Source organism: Topomyia yanbarensis, chromosome 2 (genome assembly GCF_030247195.1).
Source record: "Topomyia yanbarensis strain Yona2022 chromosome 2, ASM3024719v1, whole genome shotgun sequence".
Lineage (NCBI taxonomy): Eukaryota > Metazoa > Arthropoda > Insecta > Diptera > Culicidae > Topomyia > Topomyia yanbarensis.
The window spans coordinates 435,055,454-435,076,100 of NC_080671.1; the positions used below are offsets into that span (position 1 = coordinate 435,055,454).

Below are 20,647 nucleotides of genomic sequence, written 5' to 3' on the forward strand. Positions count from 1 at the left end.
TTTTTATCCGACCTTCCGTCAGTAAGAATATGTAAGATCTAAGAACCGTTCACAGGATCCATGACTGGTACAGCACGTCAACGTAATGTCAAAATTAGTCACATACAGCTCCTACGGTCACAACAACAACGGCACCGAACGTGTAATTTCACACAGAAGAAATGTATTTAACTTGGCCTGTCGGAACCGTTGAAGTTCTGTTCCGTTTAACGACAGCTGACGTATCGCTTGAATCATACTCTATTATTAAAGGGTCCTTGGTGATCTACACAAACATACGTGACGGGAAGAATATTGCCAACAGATGGGGCTGCTATTGGCAGACACGTACTCAAGACCGCTTTATAGACTCTCGGTCTATTATGGACTCGAGAGACCGGTCTCGGAATACAAATATTATGGCTTTTATTCCGCGCGACAATTCCGTTTATGAGTGGTACGTTTTCCGGCGGCCGAACCTTGGTCGACGGTAAAGGGTATATTAACGGCTGGTTACGACAGTTGCATGGTTGCCGAATGGGGAAAGTAGCATTATCGTAAAAAAGTTTCTTTCAAGTACCGGTGCTGGTTAGCGGAAGCACACGTTTGTGTTCAGTGTTGGGGACTTTTTGTTGTATGATCTACGAAATTCAGTCCTTGTTAATAAAGATATTTTGAACTATTTAGTTAATTCGCCGAGGAATATGAAGTCATTGCATCGAGATAGCGAAGATGGCCAGCGGATAGATAACAGTGACGGAGACCACTTTAAACAGCAACAATCAATATCCCAGAATAGCGAAGATGGAAGCTTCCGTGATCAGTTCGACCAGGAACGCGAAGTTGTTGGTGACGGACGCAGACTTCCTCAAGTTATCACAGCAAATTGTTGGAAAAATGCCTTCGAAGGACGAATTAAAGGTATTGTTTCAGGATAATTGCCTGACCTCTCCAACAATCAAGCAATAAGGTAAATCCCTGAATAACGTCTCCGGTAGCGGGAATGGTCAGAGTGATGGCGTTCAATATTGGATGAAGAATGGTACGACAAGTGTTGCGGACAATCTAGTGAGATTCTTCTTTTTGTATTTATAATTTGCACTTTCGTGGATGTGTTTAATGGAATGGTTTCACTCAAATACGAATGATTAACTGTGCCTAAAACAAGTGTGCGGCTCATGAATGTTTGTGTTCGTCATAAGTGTCGTTTCCAGACAAAACGCAGTTTTGATAATGAACACAAAAAGTAATTGAGGTACGCCTATTTGTTGTAGATACAGGTCGAGTAGTGAAATTTAAAGAAGATCTAAACATCATTTTTAAAGCGAGTAAAGTCGCTTTATCCTAGGCTTAACAGCCAGGGCAAGGTGTAAATACCTCTGTCCCATCCCAAAGGACCAAAGGAGTGACATTAACCTTCTTAGCAAAGTCACTCCCAACGATTTATCATATCCCCTTTAAACGGAAACGGTTGGTACGGTTGTCCTCGTTTCTTCCTCCTTTAAGTTTCAAAACGATTCGTCATTCAAATTATTCATTAATTGAATAATTTGATTGCCGTTTAATTTTGAAAAATCTTTAAACCAAACTCTGCACAGTAGGCCTGGCCGGTTTAATATTTGCGACATATTAAAATATGCTTCAAATATTAATATTGACAAGAAAAACACTATAGAATAACTGTAGTGTTTTCCAGGATGCTTTTCAATACTGGCTGTGCAAGGGTTAGAATAGAATAGAATAGTGTTGGGGACTTTTTGTTGTATTTTGTGAAGAAACCGGAAAATCTGAAATTAAAGGTTCCTATGTAATACGCAAAATAAATTTCAGAATAGGATGTGACTTGACATTAATTTTGACTTTTTACTGTTCGCGAAAATCAATTTTGTTTCAATCATGACGCATTTCACACCGATAGATTGTGAACTATTACAAACAACAAAGTTCTGCTATTTCCATAAACTATTTTTTTTATTTTTGACGTAGAACTACGTCTTTGTTTTCGTTATGGAGGTGCACTTTGCAAATTCAACAAAAATGATATGTAACGAAAAGTGGCTAGGTTTATGAATTCCTAATTCAGTGATTTCACGATAAATTTTCGAAATTGTTGCGCATATCGCTCAGAAATTCTTCTAAGAAATGATTTCACTAAATGAATATAGATTTTTTTTTTAAATTTTGGCATTGTGAAGTTGAATAAGATATAAAATAATCAAAATAACAAGCCTTTCCACACGCATTCCAACCAAGGGACGCACACAGAACGCTACCAATGGATTTTAAGTTGAACCCAGCAGAATCCGAAAAATGTTTATAATGTGAAAGTTTTTTATATGGAGAGGCATTCATGTGTAAATCTTCCACAAGAAATGTTTCAGAAAAGACAAAGTAATCTACTTTGGGCTGTTGTAAGATCAAGCGAAAATCGGCTCATTTTGGCAAAATACTCCAACAGTTGCATAGCAAAATCCTGAATTTTATTTAGATAGTGAGCATTGCACTTCGGTCGAGATGAGGATTCCGGTTTTAGCTGTCTTGACGAGTTGTTTGTTTACGTATGCGGGACAGTCACGTTACAAACAGATATCATCGACAATGTGACTCTTGCGACTTGCATAAGTTTGACCACATCTACACTATGTCGTTTGTACAGAGTAACTCAGTGCGACGATAGCTTTTGCTTTTATTGCAAAGCAAAAATTAAATCGCGGTCGATTTCAAAAAATCATCAGGCAAGATAGTGCCACGGAAGGTAACACGAACTGAATGAGAGGCAACATATTGTTTCACAACTTCATACTCACAAGCCTCGATCAACTGATAGCATTTCAGAACAGAAACAGTCGGAACATGTGGATCTTTTTTTGACTTTTTCAGGGTAGAAGCGGAAGCGTATATCTGTCGTGCGGTAGATTTAGGGGTCGGAATACCGTCAAGAATTGTCGACTGATCAGTCATATCGGGTGGGACAGCAATCATGCTAGGAATTTCTCTATCCATGATTCACATGTTGATCACAATCTTCCCGATGAAATAGCGGTCGAACCTAAATCTTTCTCAAAGCACTGAACAAAAGCAATGAGAAAGATAATAAGATTTAGCTGTAGAAAATCAATCGAAGCTCACCCTACTGTACTGGTTAACTCGCATTCGTAACTATCGACAAACGTTGGAACACAATTCGTCGAACGATGGATAACAACTGTACGTACCAAAATCTATACTGCTTTATGCTCTTTTTAGTCTTGGCCGACGAGAATGGAGTAGATACAGTAATTTTTATCAATACGCGATGAAGTGAAACGTGTGAGCATTGTTACAAGCAGAAAAATAATTTTTAATCTCAAATGATATGAAGATTGAAACAACAAATTTACCAAGTCGTTCTAAGTTTAATAAAAAAATGTTGATTTAAATAAAATAATTGTTGAAATAACTCTGGAGCATTTATTGGATCAGACATGGAAAACCGTTAAATTAAAAAAAAAATCTATTGACCTCATCATCAGGCCCGATGAGAGGGGGAGGCAGCCAGGGCAATTGCCCTGGGCCCGGGTCGTATTTGGGGGCCCGGGTTTTTATCCGGAAGATAGGCCAACACGTCCGGTATTCGTAGAAGAGCAATAGTAGTATTTCTGGCATCACTGTTTGTTGAATACCGGTTGTCTATTGAGCTGAAAGTTTTTTTTCAAGTTTTTAGTATTTTTACAATCGCGATCTGTTTTATTTTTGTTTTATGTGTTTATCTTGTTTATCGGTTGTACGAGTGCATTGAAATTTAGTGGCTTCAAGCACGATATTATCTAGTTGTGTTGATTCGTGAAAGTGCAAGTTTTGTTTGTGATTTTTGTTGACGTTTTCACTGCGCACTACGTCACGCCCAATTTTTCCGCCAAAAGCGACATCTTCTGGCAGATAGCTGAGATCACACATTGCGTGCAAGTTCGCTTGGATTGACGCACGTTATCATACCCGTTAGTTATTTCGCGCATATTGCATACCCGCTAGGCGTTATTTCTACACCAAAAGCATGGCTTGTACCAACTGCTCGAAAGTGGTTAATGATTCTGATCGAATCACATGTCGTGGCTACTGCGGAAATTCGTTCCACATGATTTGCGTCAAGATGGATTATGATGTTCGTGACGTCCTGGGAACCCACCCACGGAACCTATTCTGGATGTGCAACGGCTGTGCTGACTTATTTTCGAATGATAATTTCCGTAGAATGGCTTCGCGTTGTTGCGACATAGTACCCGACGACAGTTCCTTGAAATCTATAAAAAATGACATAGCTGATTTGAAAGATGTCGTCAAAGCTCTCGCGGTTAAAGTTGACTCGAGACCGCTATCCCCAACCGTAAGCACGCCTAGGAAAGGGATTGCTGCATATAATCCAGTTTCAAACACGCCCAAGCGCAAACGTGAAGATGATCCGCTCAAAACAAAAATCCCTAATATTCGTGGATCCAAAGCTGCGTTTGAAACGATAAAAACAATTTCACCACCCGAGGAGTTGTTATGGGTTTACTTGTCAGCATTCGATCCCAGCACGACGGATGATGAAATTTCTAAGCTTGTAAAAGACTGCCTGGGGGTGGATCTGCAACCGAGAATAGTGCGTCTAGTTCCTAAGGACAAGGATCTCTCGTCTCTGAGCTTCATAACCTTTAAAGTTGGCGTTAGCAAATCATACAGGGATAAGGCTCTGTCCAAAGACTCTTGGCCGGAGAACATCTACTTCCGTGAATTTGTGACCAATTCAAAAATTCAACGACCTATCATCAGGATTGCTGCGGAGAAGAATCCATCTGGTGGTGGACAGTAGCGCCAAGTTATTCTGGATAAACTCGTCTGTCCAACTTCTTGTACCCCGGCGAGCGATCTCGGTCTACCTGACGAATCGGCGACTTCTTCTGTGTCAGGTAAAGCCAAGAAGGGTATAGTCCTTCCGAAGCACTTCCAGATACTGCACACCCTCAATGTAAATTTCACTTACAGTCTGATGATGAACACAACTTAATGGACTCTACCGCTGCAGCGAATCTACAATGTCAAAATAAAAATTTCGAACGCATCGCATCTGTCCGCTCAGGTAAACATTTGAAGAATATATGTCCTTCCGAAGCTACACGTGATACTGCGCACCCTCAAGTACGCCTCCCATTGCAGTCAGCCGCTGGACACAACAGTCATAACTCGGTCATTCCCTCCGCACCGCTGCTTGCTCCCTTTCTGGATAACAGTACATCCTGCTCTCCCCGCGTCACTCGTGGTTATGCTGATCATCGAACTCGCAGTCCTGAAAATTGGTATGCAGCACGACACCTCTCACATGACGCTGACGGTTTGCGGATCTACTATCAGAACGCGAGAGGGCTTAAGACGAAAATTGATGACGTGTATTTAGCTGCTGTGGACGGTGACTACGATGTTTGCGTCTTCACCGAAACATGGCTTGATGCGAGGATAACATCGGTGCAGCTTTTCGGCGATGCTTACACCGTGTACCGTGCGGACCGAAATAGTGGCAACAGTATTCGCGGTCGTGGAGGAGGAGTTTTGATTGCTGTTTCCACCGCATTTGCCTCATGTGAGATTGATGTAGGTAGTTTAACCAGTGTTGAGGCTGTTTGGGTTAGAATTACAACTCCATCGAGGAACTTTTATATTGGTGCTGTCTATATTCCTCCTGAAAAGCGACTCGACTGCAATGCCATGCAACTTCACATTGATGCTGTGAATAACGCTTCTTCACAAGCTGGCGCGGATGGCGTGATGATTGTGCTTGGTGATTTCAATCAGCCAGGGCTCATTTGGGTGCCGTCACGACACGGATACGCTTACCCTGACCCGATTGCTTCGACAACCAACATCGCCAGTCGTATGCTACTGGACGGATTTGCTTTCAACGGATTATGTCAAGTAAGCATGATTCCCAATCACCAGTCACGCTTTCTGGATCTCGTCTTTGTTAGTGAAACTATTATACCTGTATGTTCCGTTAATGAAGCATCCAGTGTGATTGTTCCACTTGACAACTTTCATCCCGCGCTTGAAATCTCAATTAGCACTATTCGATCAGTTCAGTATGTAGAAACTCTTCCTGTCGACCGTCTCAACTTTCGCAAAACTGATTTTGTAAAGCTACGCAGTTTTCTGTCGCAAATTAATTGGAGTGTACTGTATGCCCAAAGGAGTGTTAATGCTGCAGTTGCCCTCTACAAGCGACTACTACTGAACTGTGTTGAGACCTCAGTGCCTAAATGTCAGCCTCCTAGCAAGCCGCCCTGGTCAAACAGCACTCTTCGAAAGCTAAAACGTACTCGTGCAAAAACTCTACGTGCGTACACAAATCGACGGTGTCCTCTTTGTAAGCGCATGTTCACTTTTGCCAGTAATGAGTATCGTTGTTACAACAAGCTTCTGTATAAACGCTATGTAAACCGCATGCAGAATAATCTACGCCGAAACCCGAAGGGCTTTTGGTCATTTGTCAACACGAAGCGTAAAGAAACTGGACTTCCATCAAGGATGCTTTACGACGGCGAAGAAGCTACGACAACTGTGGCGAAATGTACGCTGTTTGCCAGATTCTTCTCGAGTGTTTTTTCAACTGACTCGCCAACCGCAAACGAACTCGAAAATGCCTCTCGCGACGTTCCTGCTGTGCTGTTGATTTGGATGTGTTTACTGTCTCTGAACAAATGGTTATATCTGCAATTCGGAAAACCAAGTCATCTTATGCACCCGGCCTCAGTGCTATACCTTCAACTGTATTGAAAAAATGTTCGGACTTACTTGTAACACCACTTGCATATATTTTTAACCTATCGCTTCAGCAGCAAACATTTCCGGAGGATTGGAAACGCTCAGTAATGTTCCCGGTATTTAAGAAAGGTGACAGATGCAACATGGAGAGCTATCGCGGAGTCACTTCGCTTGGAGTCGAATCTAAAGTATTTGAATCAATCATCAACGAAGCGTTATTTTCTGCTTGTCGACACTACATCAGTACATCCCAGCACGGATTTTTCCCCGGACGTTCGGTCGAGACGAATCTCGTCTGCTTCACGTCATTTTGCACGGAACAATTGTCTAAGAAATTGCAGGTGGATACTATCTACACTGATCTAAAAGCAGCTTTTGATAGAGTCCATGTCCCACTCTATTGTACACCGTGAAGTCATTGTTCAAATTGGCGATATTGTTTCAGAATCCTTTATCAACACTTCCGGGGTTCCTCAAGGTAGTACGCTGGGTCCACTGCTTTTTTCACTGTTCGTGAATGATGCAGTTTTCGTTCTAAGGCGTGGAGGAAAGCTGTTTTTTGCCGACGACTTAAAATTTTTTCTTGTTATACGAAATGAAGCCGATTGCCGTGAGCTACAGCATCTTATCGACACCTTTTATAGCTGGTGTGTAAGAAACATGATGGTCCTTAGTGTTGCAAAATGTTTTGTCATCAGCTATTTTCGAACGAGAAATATGCTTACCTTCAACTATAACATCGCAGGAACTCAGCTGCATCGCGTTGACCACGTGAAGGATCTAGGAGTCATTCTTGATGAAAAGCTAACGTATACTCATCACGTCTCTGCGTCCATCGACAAAGCCAATCGATTACTGGGATTTATTTTCAAAATTTCCAGTGAATTTCGGGATCCTCTGTGTTTCAAGGCTCTTTATTGCTCATTGGTGCGCCCGCAGTTGGAATTTGCAAACGTCGTTTGGTGCCCCTATCAAGCAACGTGGAGCCTTAGGATCGAAGCAGTCCAGCGTAAATTCATACGATATGCGTCACGTGGATTGCCATGGAACGATCCGTTAAACCTGCCACCGTACGAGGACCGTTGTCGTCTTTTAGGACTTAATACTTTAACGCATCGGAGACATGCAGCGCAGGCTACTTTCGTGTCAAAGATTCTGCTGGCTGAATATGATAATCCGGAGCTACTAGCGCAAATCAACCTCTACGCGCCTACCCGTTCTCTTCGCCCACGAGCCCTACTGCATTCTGAAATGCGCAGCACTAACTACGCTGCCAATAGTCCGATTTTAGCAATGAGTCGTCGCTTCAACGAGTTTGCTGAAATTTTCGACTTCGTCGTGAATTCTTCGCAATTTCGTCGTCGTGTATTGTCACTAGTTTAATTGTGTTTAGTTTAACTTAGTTTAATTTAGTTCATTTAGACAAATTGTCAGTTGGACTTTTTATACAAATACATAAATAAATACATAAATAGTAATTTCTTTGTAATAATTCACCTTATAAAATTGATATATGTTGAAAGCGTAGAAAAATGAAAACTTTATTTTATAGTTGACATTTGATAAAACAAACGTTCTCAAGGGAGTTGTCTACTTTGTGTACAAGTTTATAAAACGAGTTTTATTGCTTGAATCGACGGGATACACTACAAAATATTGAGAAGCCAATTCAAAGTATTTCCGAAGAAAGCATCAAACAAAAATGCGCTTCTTTGCTGATTGTGCCGGTTGTTGGCTTGGAGACACTGGGTGTGGTTGTTGCTGATTGAATATTTGTTCCTGTCAGATCCTAAGAGAAGAGAAGACAATCGCGTAGCTAATTTGTTCCAGTTCTAACCTCAATATTGAACCAGCTTCTGATTGGTCATTTTGCCAGTCATGAGCGTTCATTATATTTACAATCGGGATGGAAAATAGTGCTGCTGAATCTATTCTGGTTATTTTTCATACACATCAACATTTCATGCAAATTGAATAAAAGACATGAATGACGATATAGTTACGTGTATTGTTAAGAGAGACATGAATAAATATTTAATTTAATTTTTAAATGCAGCTAGCATTGTAAATTCTTGGTAGAGGTGCGATCTTTTAGGTACAATTACTTTCGGCAATTGTAAAAAGCATTCAAAGGGAATCTGGCAACGATGAACGCTTGTTGTCTTCAGATTTACGGCAGGGCCAAGTCGAGAAAATTAAGAAGACCAAGAAGCCTGTTGTCGTCTCTTCTCTTAGGTCAGATCCGTAGATATTGATTTTGTAGGCTTTTGTGGTTTGGCATAAGATAACGGTATGCTGTTTACGCTTATAGTAGGTGGGCTTTTCTAAGCTGCTTTTGCACAAAGTTTTCCGTTGTGCAGTATCTTTTTCTAGAATTCGCGCATAGGAATCTACCATGGTTGTATAACCAGTATTGTCTGATGAAACGTTTCATTTTCGGTTGATTCGCATAAGAGTTGGTTTGTACGGAAGCATTCTCACCACAATAACAATGTTTGGGACGCCCGAAGTTACAGCTCTTAAGGAAGCCACTATCTTGAGCCGTATCTTGACATAAATTGGTTAATCACGATGTCAGGGGCGTGTGGAGAAAATTCTTGTAAGCACATCTCTCTACAACCCTGCGGAGATGATATTGTTAACGTGGCAGCTTTCGGTGGTGATCTGCACGTTGTTCCGCGAAACAAACCACTGTGTTGATTGTTTGATATGGTACATTAGCAGGGCGTTAACTTCTCCCAGATTTAGCACAATCTGCACATTTCGTAATTGTTTCACTTCCCGAGTCGCTGGTCTTACAGGACATTTCCAAAAACCAATAGCAACACAATTCGTCTGCAGTCGTTTTTGCCATGTATCTATAGCGGAACGATTTTTAGTTTCTACTCTGGACGAGATGAGAAGGTAGACTGACTTTAATTAACCGGCGATTAAATGGATATTTTTTGCATTTTTGTATTTTTATAGCACGTTTAAGGAATTTTTCTTCTAAAAGTGCATTATGTTGAGATAGAACGGTGATTTTGGGCCTAGCCAAAGATGCGTGTTTAAGAACCTAATTATAATGTGCGAAATAAAGAAATTAAATCAGTTCAGTTCATCCTTCTCGTTTTGCTTACAACAAATGCTAGAAACTGCTCCATTGCTACCAGCAAATAAATCAATCCGTGTGTCGTTTTGTCTGCACAGTATCAAAATATCGTATTCCAAGCCACTATGTCGAAAAAAATGAGTGACGATTACCAGCAGAAAGTGTGTGGTCAAACTGTATTCTTGTTTACTTTTAGAGACGTTCCTTAAGATCTATAGTTAAAAGTAGCTAAAGATGGCCAATGTTTACACCCTACAATTTCACCATGTTAGACTTAGCGCGTGCTGATTATGTTCCAATATTAAATCCCTCCGGGGGTTGGAAATATTATTCCAGCTATTGTATCAACTGCAGATCGTTCAGTATCCTTCCGGGGGTGCAGAATGCTCTGTTTTAATTATTTTGTGTCGTTACCCAAGTAACCATAAGCTCTAATTTAAAACTCTAGATAAGCTATAAGTTAGCATTTCCATTTCTAACTAGCCGAAGTTGCACAGGGAATCAGTAGTTAATTAATGTCGGGGAGTAGCAAAACATCTTTCAATGTGCAACTCCTAGAAATTCTAACGTGTTTATTGATCAATACCGGCGCCGGCCAGGCCCGAAAGTAGACCGCGAAAGGAAAGGGATATTAGTCCGATACTTGCTTTTTCTATAGGTCGTATATACTACTGCGCACTCCGCAAGTATATTTTACTTCTTCGTTATCGACGCCAGAGAGGTGACTCCACTATCTGGACTAGATATCGATCCATCCTTCTGAAGGACGACGGGACCACAGATTTTTTCACCTCAGAAAAATCTCAACGACATCGGCTGGGATTGAACCCAGGCCAACTAGAATGAGTGGCGGTCACGCTTACCACTCAACCACCGGCGCCGTCCAAATATACGTATGCGTTCCAATAGTTACATAAACTCGTATGCCTTCATTTAATAAATGATGATGTAATAAACTTAAAATCAAAATGCAAATTCTGCACGATTTTTCGAAAAAAATACAACTGCAAATATAATCCATAATAGTGATCATCCATAAATGACGTAGCATTTTTTGAGAGATTTTTAACACCCCCTCCCCCATCGTAGCATTTCGTCACAAACTTCGAAATACCCCCTGGTAATTACGTAGCTTGACGGTAACTCCACCCCCTCTTGTCCCGCAAAATTTGAAATAAAAAAAACTACAAGGGGCAGCCCTATGGGGTTGCACGAACTGTAGACGTAGGACTATACTACTTAATGTAAAATATTTATTTTCTTAGTACTTAGTGTGTGGGAAAAACACCCGGACTGGTGAAGAAAAATCAAATTTTAGACAATATAATCACATCTCATGTATAGAACAAGCTTTCTAGTTGCTCTCCAACAGATCCTAAAAGTTCAAACACCCATGGATAACCTCAAGTTTGTAGATGTGTTTCGATGCCACAGGATTGTAAAATGGTTAATATAACGTCATGAAAATTCAATTCTTCCGTGACAATTTTTTTTGCCTACAAAATGCCCTGTGTGTATGCAAAGCTCATGATTTGTTGGGATATTAGCATTGATCGAAAATGCTTTCCAACGCTGCGCATTGCATACATGCAGGACATTTTGCAGGTCACCAGGATCTGTTAATTTTACCCACTCGCTATAAACATGTCTCATTTTTGGACATGTTTAGAAATCAAGAATCATGTTTGAAAAAATGTGTTTATGACGAACAGGGTTGTTAATCGATAATTAATCGTCATCGTCGATAACGTTAACCACCCGTCAACCTCATCGGAAACTCCGTTAACGATAATTTATCGTCGGATTCATCGTCATCGTCGATAATTCATCGGTGGTTATCGCGATACATTTTGCGTTACTTTCCCGTTTATTTGAGTTGAAGTTGATGCGGTCAACTTTCAATTGTTTTGAAATAAATAACTATGGGAAGACATGTTGTTGGCAGTTGAAAATCAATAGTTTTGGACATTTTCTATGCACAGGGGGGTCCGACGATGAGTCAAAATGGAATTTTTTGTCAACTTTTCGGGAGAGTTTTATATTGAAGGGAAAGTTATTGGCAGTTGACAATCAATAGTTTTGGACATTTTCAATACACAGGGGGTTCGACGATGTGTCAAAATTGATTTTTTCAACTTTTAGGGAAAGTTTATTATATTGAAGAAGTTATTGGTAAGTGAAAATCAATAGTTTTGGGCATTTTCAATGTACCGTCGGTGCGTCAAAATAGAAATTTTTTCAACTTTTCGCGAACTTTTTATATTGAATGGCAGGTTGTTGGCAGTTGAAAATCGATAGTTTTGGACATTTTTAATTCACAGGAGGATCCACCAGTGCACAGTGTTTCCAAAGTGGCAAAAAGGTGAAATAAATTCTTTGAACCACGAAAAACATTTTTTGGCTGTAGTGTCTTCAGCAAAGTTTATTTATATTTTTTGCATTTAAAAAGTATTAGTTGGGTGATTAATCCCTCTAAAGCTGAGCAGCAAGTTTTTGTTTGGTCATTTATGAAAATAAAAAAAAACTTTCTTTGGCAAAGTTGTTGAGAATATCTTAAGTATTAACTTCGCTGAAGAGACTATGTGTCTATCTGTCGATTTTAAATTACATTTGTGGAGATTTCTTTGATCTACCCCTGAAAATTTCTTTTTTAAAAATACTTTTCCTGGTAATTTTGTAGAATTTCAAAATGTTCCAAGATTTTGTTCAGCATAAGAAAATACAGAATTTTATTAATGTAAGTTTATTTGTATCTCTTACAACTTAGAAGTTAGCGAATGTTGTGTCCAAAAAGCAAAACAAACACTATCAAAATCGTTTGGTGGGCTCCAACCTACGTTCAAGTCAAATTCGAGTAAATTCCTTCTTTAGCATATTTTTCTTATCTTAGAGATGCAAAATATACAAAAATAATAATACTGTACTGTAAGACCTCCTTAAGGGAAATTTTTACTAAATGATCAGAACGGGTTATGAGGCTTTGTCGAGGGACTAAAGAAGAATATTTTAACCGCTCCGATTTATTAAAAAGAAAGAAAAAATATGTTAGTCCAGGTGTTTGCGTTTCGACTTCGTCTCTTCAGAACCAGAAAAAATATGTGCCGATTTTGCCAATATCATCGTTTTATCAGCCTAAAATTCGCCAAGGGGCTGATAAAAACGGGTCTTCACTGTATTCAAAAAACCGACTAAAACTCTATTATGAGGCCGTTCATAAATTACACTACACATTTAAGGGTAAAAGAAGGAAGAATGAAGCATCTTGTTACATAGTGTAGAGAAGAAACGGAGGAGGGAGCTAAAAGCTTCCTAACTAGAAAATGTAATCAAACATTGGAAATGTGTATGTATATTCTCTTTTTTTAAATCCGGAATCTTCTAGTTTAAATTAAAATTATAATAAAATCTGTTAATCACCACACCACTAAAATGTGTAGTGTAATTTGTGAATTACCTAATAATAGTGGTTTAGAAGTTTTTTTCAATACACTACAATTTTGCGTGCTATAAATTACTAATTACACAATAGCTCAAAATTTGTTTTCTTCATGGTCAAAACAATTTTGATCACCTTTTTGCCGCTTGGAAACACTGTGCACCTGGGACTCTTCTGTGCACAAACTTACTCGAAAAGTTGAAAAATTCAATTTTGACACATCGTCGGACCCTTCTGCGTATTGAAATGTCCAAAATTATTGATTTCCAATTGCCAACAACTTTCCCTTCAATATAATACACTTTCCCGAAAAGTTTAAATTATTTCATTTTGACGCATCGTTGGATCCCCCTGTGCATAGAAAATGTCCAAAACTATTGATTTTCAACTGCCAACAACATGTCCTTCAATAGGTATTTATTTCTAAACAATTGAAAATTAACCGGATCAACTTCAACTTCAATAAATGGAAAAGTAACGCAAAATGTATCGCGATAACCGATGAACCGACGATGACGATGAAAACGACGATACAGTTATCGACGATGACGATGAAGGCGACGATACATTATCGTTAACGGAGTTTCCGATGACGATACATTATCGTTAACGAGTAACGCCGATAAATTATCGTGAAAAATGTATCGTATTAACAACCCTGATGACGAAGTATTTTTACCAGATATGTACAAAACATGTCTAACAAGAAACATAAGGTGATTGTAATATCTCAGTCACTTATTAGTTAGAAAATAATGACTTTGCTGTTCATTTTACCGCCAGTTCCCCTACCTACCAACATTCGCCCCAAACATTGCGTACAATGCAAAATGAGTCAACGCTGATGATGATGGGTAGAGCGAAAGATACACCTAGTACCACCACGACACTATTAGCGCGTTTCACCAAAATTCCACGCGGCCTTTCCTGATTGAAAGGAACGGCCGCGCTTAGCCCATCCGTCATAAAATCGCGATTTTACATAGCGAAGGAATGAATGATTTTGTTCCAAAAAACAGCCCTGCGTTATGCAACACTTTGTGCAGGTTGATTATACCAGTTGCAAGTGGGGCCAAATTCACCAAGTTCCGTAAAATTCCTTTTAAATTACAGAATTGATAAAATTGCTTAGATGAGCTAAACTAATTAATCAAATCCTGTTTTAAAAACTGTCCTTGCATTTAAACCACTATTTCTACTTCCGCATTCTTCTTTTTTGCATATTTTCACCCTACCGGTTTCTTCCGAACAGTGCTGCTGTTTGTATTAATGGAAATAAATTCTTGTTAATTTATTTTATGCCTGCAATATTTTGTATCTAGAATCCACTATATTGATGAAGGACTCAATTTTTCCATGTCATGAAGCCATTTTTTGAAAAACTGGATTATGGATTGGTTGCTGTCTTATCTTTGTTACAGTTAATCAATCACGTATACGGCAAATGTGTGGTAGATATTTGTTCTACTTTGCTGCACAGTTTCTGTTGTTCTGTTCTGGCGCTTCGAAGTCGACCGATTAATTACCCGATTAAGTTGGATTTCGTCGAAGAACAATTTTCGTCAACATATTAATCGCCAGATTTAATCTGTGTAAATCTGGTTCCAGTTTTTAGACTATCAACTAATCGACCAATTTAATTGGTTAAAATAGACCAATTTCAATAGATTTCATCGATCATATTTAATCGGTTGTCGCGTCGGCAAACGCCCATGTTAAAGTCCCATAAGAGTCGGTGCAACAATCGACCGATTAATTAGTTTCATAGTCGGCCGATTGTGCCGATGCAAGCCGATTTAGTTGGTGGAAAAATAGGTATTGAGATATTCACCGAAATATACAAGCCACACTAACTGATTACTAAAGGCAGCTCTAAGGTTGCCAGCAAGTTTTTCGTGTAACTATTACATGTATTTGCTGTTAGCGGTAGTAATAAGCCTCCAATTTTGTCTTAAACGCAAGGACAACTTTTAAAATAGAAATTGATTGATAAGTATAGCTCATTAAACCAATTATATCAACTCTGCAATCTAAAAAAAATTGAATTTTACTGAACGTGGTGAATTTAGCACCACTTGCATCTGGTATACTAAACTTGCACAAAACGTTGCATAACGCAGGGCTGTTTTTTGGAACTATTTGTGTTCTTTATCAGCCCTTTGTTATGCAAATTTGCGACATTATGACAGATTGGCTAAGCGCGGCCGTTCCTTTCGATCGGGAAAGGCCGCGTGGAATTTTGGGCAAATGCGCTAATAATAAACGGATCAGGAACGTCTTATGGATTGCCTAATTCAATATTTTTTCTCGAAGAACAACACCACCATTTTGACAGTTCTTAGAGACTACAAAATAAGTTGAGAATTTCCGATCCGTCCGCCGAATTTGCTGCTTACAGGACCAATTTCAGCAGCTGAACGATGTTTGGACGGCTTCTATTAGCGCATTTGCCCAAAATTCCATACATATATATTTGAGTGCTTAATTGAATGGCGCAATCAAATTTTGTGTACTATGTACTAGGACTCGTTGTCAAGTTGTGAGCTTGAATAGTGAAAAAAATGTAAAATAAATGAGGGATAACGTTTTTACTGTCACGAGCACTTATACGTGATATTATTCGAAACTGTCAAATTTCTATGTTAAGTAGTATTGAAGAATTTTACAACATAAAACAGCACATCTTCTGATATTATAATTTTGGTGGTTAATCCTTCTAGAAGTAATCATAGAGAATTTAATCTTCAGTAGCGGGCATAGCGTAGTTGGTAAATCGATTGCCTTGTACGTAGCTCATTTGGGTTCGAATCCCAAACCCGCACATAGGGTTAGAGATTTTTCTATCTCGAAGAGGCGAATGACATTAAGGTTAAAACCTCTATAATCAAAATAAAACAAAATAATCTTCATGAAAATTTAGCGCGAGACTTAATGTCTTCAGCAAAGTTTTCGAAAATGCTATTTCAAACAACTTCGTTGAAGACATGAATACTTTATATATTCAGAATACCGAAATACAGTAGACTATCAGCCTTATTCTGAATAACGACGGATCACATTTTCGAACGAATGTGGTTCGATTGAAGTAGGCTCTCGTTTGGTTTGACTGTCGTTATTGAGAATGCAATTCACATTCTTTCGAAAAAGCGATCCGTCGTTATGCAGAATAAGGCTGTATTTGTAAAAGAAAACCTCTTAAATAAGTTTAATTTTTTTTTCCTAAATATTGTTTTATATCTCGACATGCTGCACTCATGCAGCCTTCATATTTTCGACAAAATTGTTTAAAATGATATTATCAACAACTTTACTTTTTTCACAATTTCTTCTAGGAGAATTAATCACTAGAATTTGTATATCGTAAGATACGTTGTTTTATGTTGGAAAACTTTTTCGAATTTGTTAAACCTGCAAAGTTGATGATTTCAAAATTATGTGGTCTAGAGAAAGTTTTCGAAAATTTGTCCCACTTTAGAAGTATACATTCTTTGACTTCATTGACGTATTGTACATGAAAATAATCTGTAGAGGTTTGAACAATGTTCCATATTGGTGTTCCTTTTTTTGTACACTGGAATGGCACCCGTTAGACTACTTTTGTTGCTCAGTTTTCAATAATTGGTGAAACTATTGTTAAATTTCAGCATTTTCAAAAAATCAACAATTTTCATCATATTGGCTATGCCACTGAAGTTGTCCAAATTTCAAATTCTCGGGTTCGGGAAGTGTTCGGGTTTCTTGAATTTAAAAATTCTCACGTTAGGGTCGGGTCAGGCTTTTTCAGTGCTCATTGAAAGCCGACTATCTCTTAATGGATGGCATACACCTCATGGCTTTTTCCGTAATAACCAGATGCCAGATCCGGCAAAAAGCAGTATGGGAGATTCGTGTTGCTTCCGAAAAGGCAGCAGGCGTTTTTTCAGGCACTCGTCCACGCAAATTTCCTTGTGAACAATTGCGGTTCCAGTGAAAATGTTGCTTTTCATGCCACAGATACAGATAGCCTGCCAAACCTGATATTTCTTCAGGAACCGCGAGTTTTCTCCATGTAAATTGTCGAAAAATCCCATACAAACTTCAGGCACTTTGTTCCGGTACCTAGACTTGTCCGATTTGCTTCAAATTTGGTGCAAGTACTCCTGGTGGAATTAGGAATCGAATCAGGGGTGGGCCAATAGGGGTCATTTTTTTCCTGTCACTATACTGGCCAGCCTTGCAACACAACTTAGTCGCGATGCTCTCACAAGAGGACGGCACTGACGTCCATCTTCCGGATCCTGGTGGTCAACTGCTTCGTATCCTTGTACCGTCAATTATTCTTGTACACTAAGGCACTGAGGGAGCCGAAAAAATCTTCAATGGGATGGCAATAGGGTAAGTTGGTCGGGTTCCTTTTTTTCTGCTCAAGATACTCCTTCTTAACGTAATGGGAAGACGCCTTGTCCGGCCAGAAGACGTTCTTCCCGTCCTCATGGTGCTATTTTAAGAACAGCAGAAGAATTTTTTCCAGACACTCCTCCTGGTACACTTTTTGATTGATGGCCAGACCGCTCAGCATGAACCACGGCTTTGGAATCCCTCTGTTCGATACGGCGATGTAGAGAATAAATTTTCTTTTCAAATTTTAGCTTAAATTTTTATTTTACCTCGGGGGTTGTGGCCGACTTGTCGCTGGAATAGTGGCTGTCATTTCCTGGAATGTCCTGGGTCTTCAAGAGCGAAAAGTAACTTTTTGCTCGTCCGTGTACTCGGGGGACCAAGTCTTCTTCCGACATCATTCTGTGAATCATATCATAGCAGTGATATTTTCGGCCGGCGTCACGCAAACTCGCTTCCTTCTTCATCTTCATCATTATCTTTGCCGGACGGCCGCTACCGTTCTTCCGCTCTACCCTCAGGGATGTTAGGATCCGGTAAACTATACTCACGGGCAAGTTTTCGTCTCAAAAGTGGTCTACTGTAAACTTTTTTTCCACGATGACCGTGCGTTTCGTAAAACCGCACAACACGCTCGCGGAGTGCTTGCAGTTTCGACACCATCTTTGATTGAACTGACAGTACCTGAGCGAAAAGAAACATGTCACCCAATTCGGTGGTGTTCAGAGAGTTCACTTGAAGAGATAAAATTTATATTTACAGAAAGGTATTGAAATCATTCTCATTTTTTATTGAACACCCGTTTAATCGCTCAAATGGAACAAATTTGGATCGTAACACCCTTTATATAAGGCACATAGGTCGTTCTATAGTAGGAACGGTTTCCAATGCTTTAGATAACATTGGACTGACTTCCAAGAAAGGTTCATGTGGATCATCTGATCATCTGGTAGCCAGCGAAATAAATGTTGAAATTTAATTTGAATTTACAAAGTGCATGTCCAAACCCTTTTCTGATGAGCTACTGTACCATACGCTAAATTAACCACTAAACTGATCTTGTACTAGAAAGCGACATTCATTTCATACCGAACAGGGGCCCCGAAACCCACACAAAACTAAAACCACGAAAATCGAATTAAATTTGGTCATGTTTACCCACCAGCGCAGGTCAGCACCGGTAGCCGGAAGTAGCAATCGTGCGTTCATGCTGATATGTATTACCCCATTCACCATTACCTCACCCAGTTCAAACATTTCCGAACGGAATCGCAAACGAGTACTTGTTCGCCGTGTTCACCCGAAATCCGTACATCGCCCCCTACGGTGTAGCAATTAAAGTTAACATATTGAAATAAAACCAAATAACCGGAAGGGGCTCATTCCGAACCAGAGCAGAATCAAAACATGAAATTATTGAGCAGTTGAAAAAAAAAATTACACGGAAAAGCTCTTTGCTTTGCGGATTAATTGAAAATTAAAAACAGTTGTTAACGGTTGGTTCCAGTAATGGGAAAATGTAAGAGCTCAACCGGTATTGACATGGTGAAACGAAAAAAAAGAAAAACAAAATGAATGTGTAGCAGTAAAATCAGAACACGTAAAATTGTAATCCAAGCGGATAGTTTAAAAATTAATACATAAATGAATTGATAAACAAATGAAATCGATGTTCTCTTGCATAATCTGTTCCTCTAAATGTCAGCAGAAGATTGAAGCAAGCTGTGCTTAGTTTAGTGGTAAGGCTAATGACAGGCTACTGTTAGCACATCTGGAAATGTGAATAAAATTATTTTCGCAACTTTTGGCACTTTTCAATTTCATATGATCATATAATCTTACAATCAAGGAAGTAAAAAAAATATATATAAATTATGAGATCACGTAAAAATAAAAATTATAACGCATGGAATGCTAATCTAAAGCTCAGCAGTTACCATTTTGTATGTCAATTAAATGCCAAAAAATAAGTAGCGAGCCCGCTCTGCACCAACAGAGTAGCAACCAGTTAAATACAATTCCACTAAAACTTTCACCTGGCGGAGTTGATGTAATCCAGAATAATTAAATTGCATGTGACGATGTGTTTGTATGTGTATGTCATATCTGTAATACTGTACTTTGGAAATAGTAGAATCGCAAGTGGAAGTAAAGAAGAATTCATAAATCGATCATGTTAACAGCTAAAATGCAAGCACAACAAAAACAACAACAAAACAGAACGCCTAATCAATTAATTTAGTTTTAATTTTAAACGCATCCAAGCAGGTCGATGTTGGGAGACGTCCACCGTCGAATTCGTTTGAGATGTCTTACGACATCAAAATGTCATAACATTTTTAACCGTTTTGTTTACGAAATATCGAGACCATTGAATAGCATTTAAATTCGGAGAAGACTATCACTAGCAAAAACATTAGATAATCAATCCTTGTCTACGTTGAAATAGGTTGGTAACTTTACTCTTTTTAGCTGTTTTTCAATGAAATCGCCCAAACGAACAAACCGGCCTGCTAGGATACAAAAATTTCTGCCTGCATAGCCACAAGCATTTATTAATTGCATGACAGGTACTTAACTCCAAAATCACATCATCGCAATGCTTCATGTTAACGAAAATCGAAATAAAGTACAAGCTGTACGAGTAAGTTGTTTAAACAATGAAAATTAGAAGCATTGGTTAAATTTGGATGGCAGCGAAAAAATTTAGAAAAAGATTTAAAACAGTTCTGAGTTCTGCTTTTGACAGTTTAGTCTTGTTTCAATGGGTGCCAATAAATTGGACTGAATTGATGAAGCTTAAAAGTCAAAACAAAATTTAAAAGCTGCAGCTAAATTTGACCACGAATTTTTTGCACGAATATAAACCCAACCGTAACAGTTCAATAAAGTAGTACAACTTATTTTCCAAAATATTACCCGGATATGGTTTCATTTGCAAAAGATGACAAACATTAAAGCCTCCACTGAATGAATATTGTTTTCAAATA

The 20,647-nt window shown here is 39.0% G+C and overlaps 1 protein-coding gene across 1 annotated transcript; it reads left to right on the forward strand.

The window, feature by feature from the left end:
* The first annotated feature begins 4,943 nt into the window (after nucleotides 1–4,943).
* Nucleotides 4,944–20,575, forward strand: LOC131685516 (uncharacterized). Its single transcript, XM_058969301.1, has 2 exons — nucleotides 4,944–8,534; nucleotides 8,989–20,575. The coding sequence occupies exon 1, from the start codon at nucleotides 5,005–5,007 to the stop codon at nucleotides 6,763–6,765; it is 1,761 nt and encodes a 586-aa protein (XP_058825284.1). The 5' UTR covers nucleotides 4,944–5,004; the 3' UTR covers nucleotides 6,766–8,534; nucleotides 8,989–20,575.
* The last annotated feature ends 72 nt before the right edge of the window (nucleotides 20,576–20,647 follow it).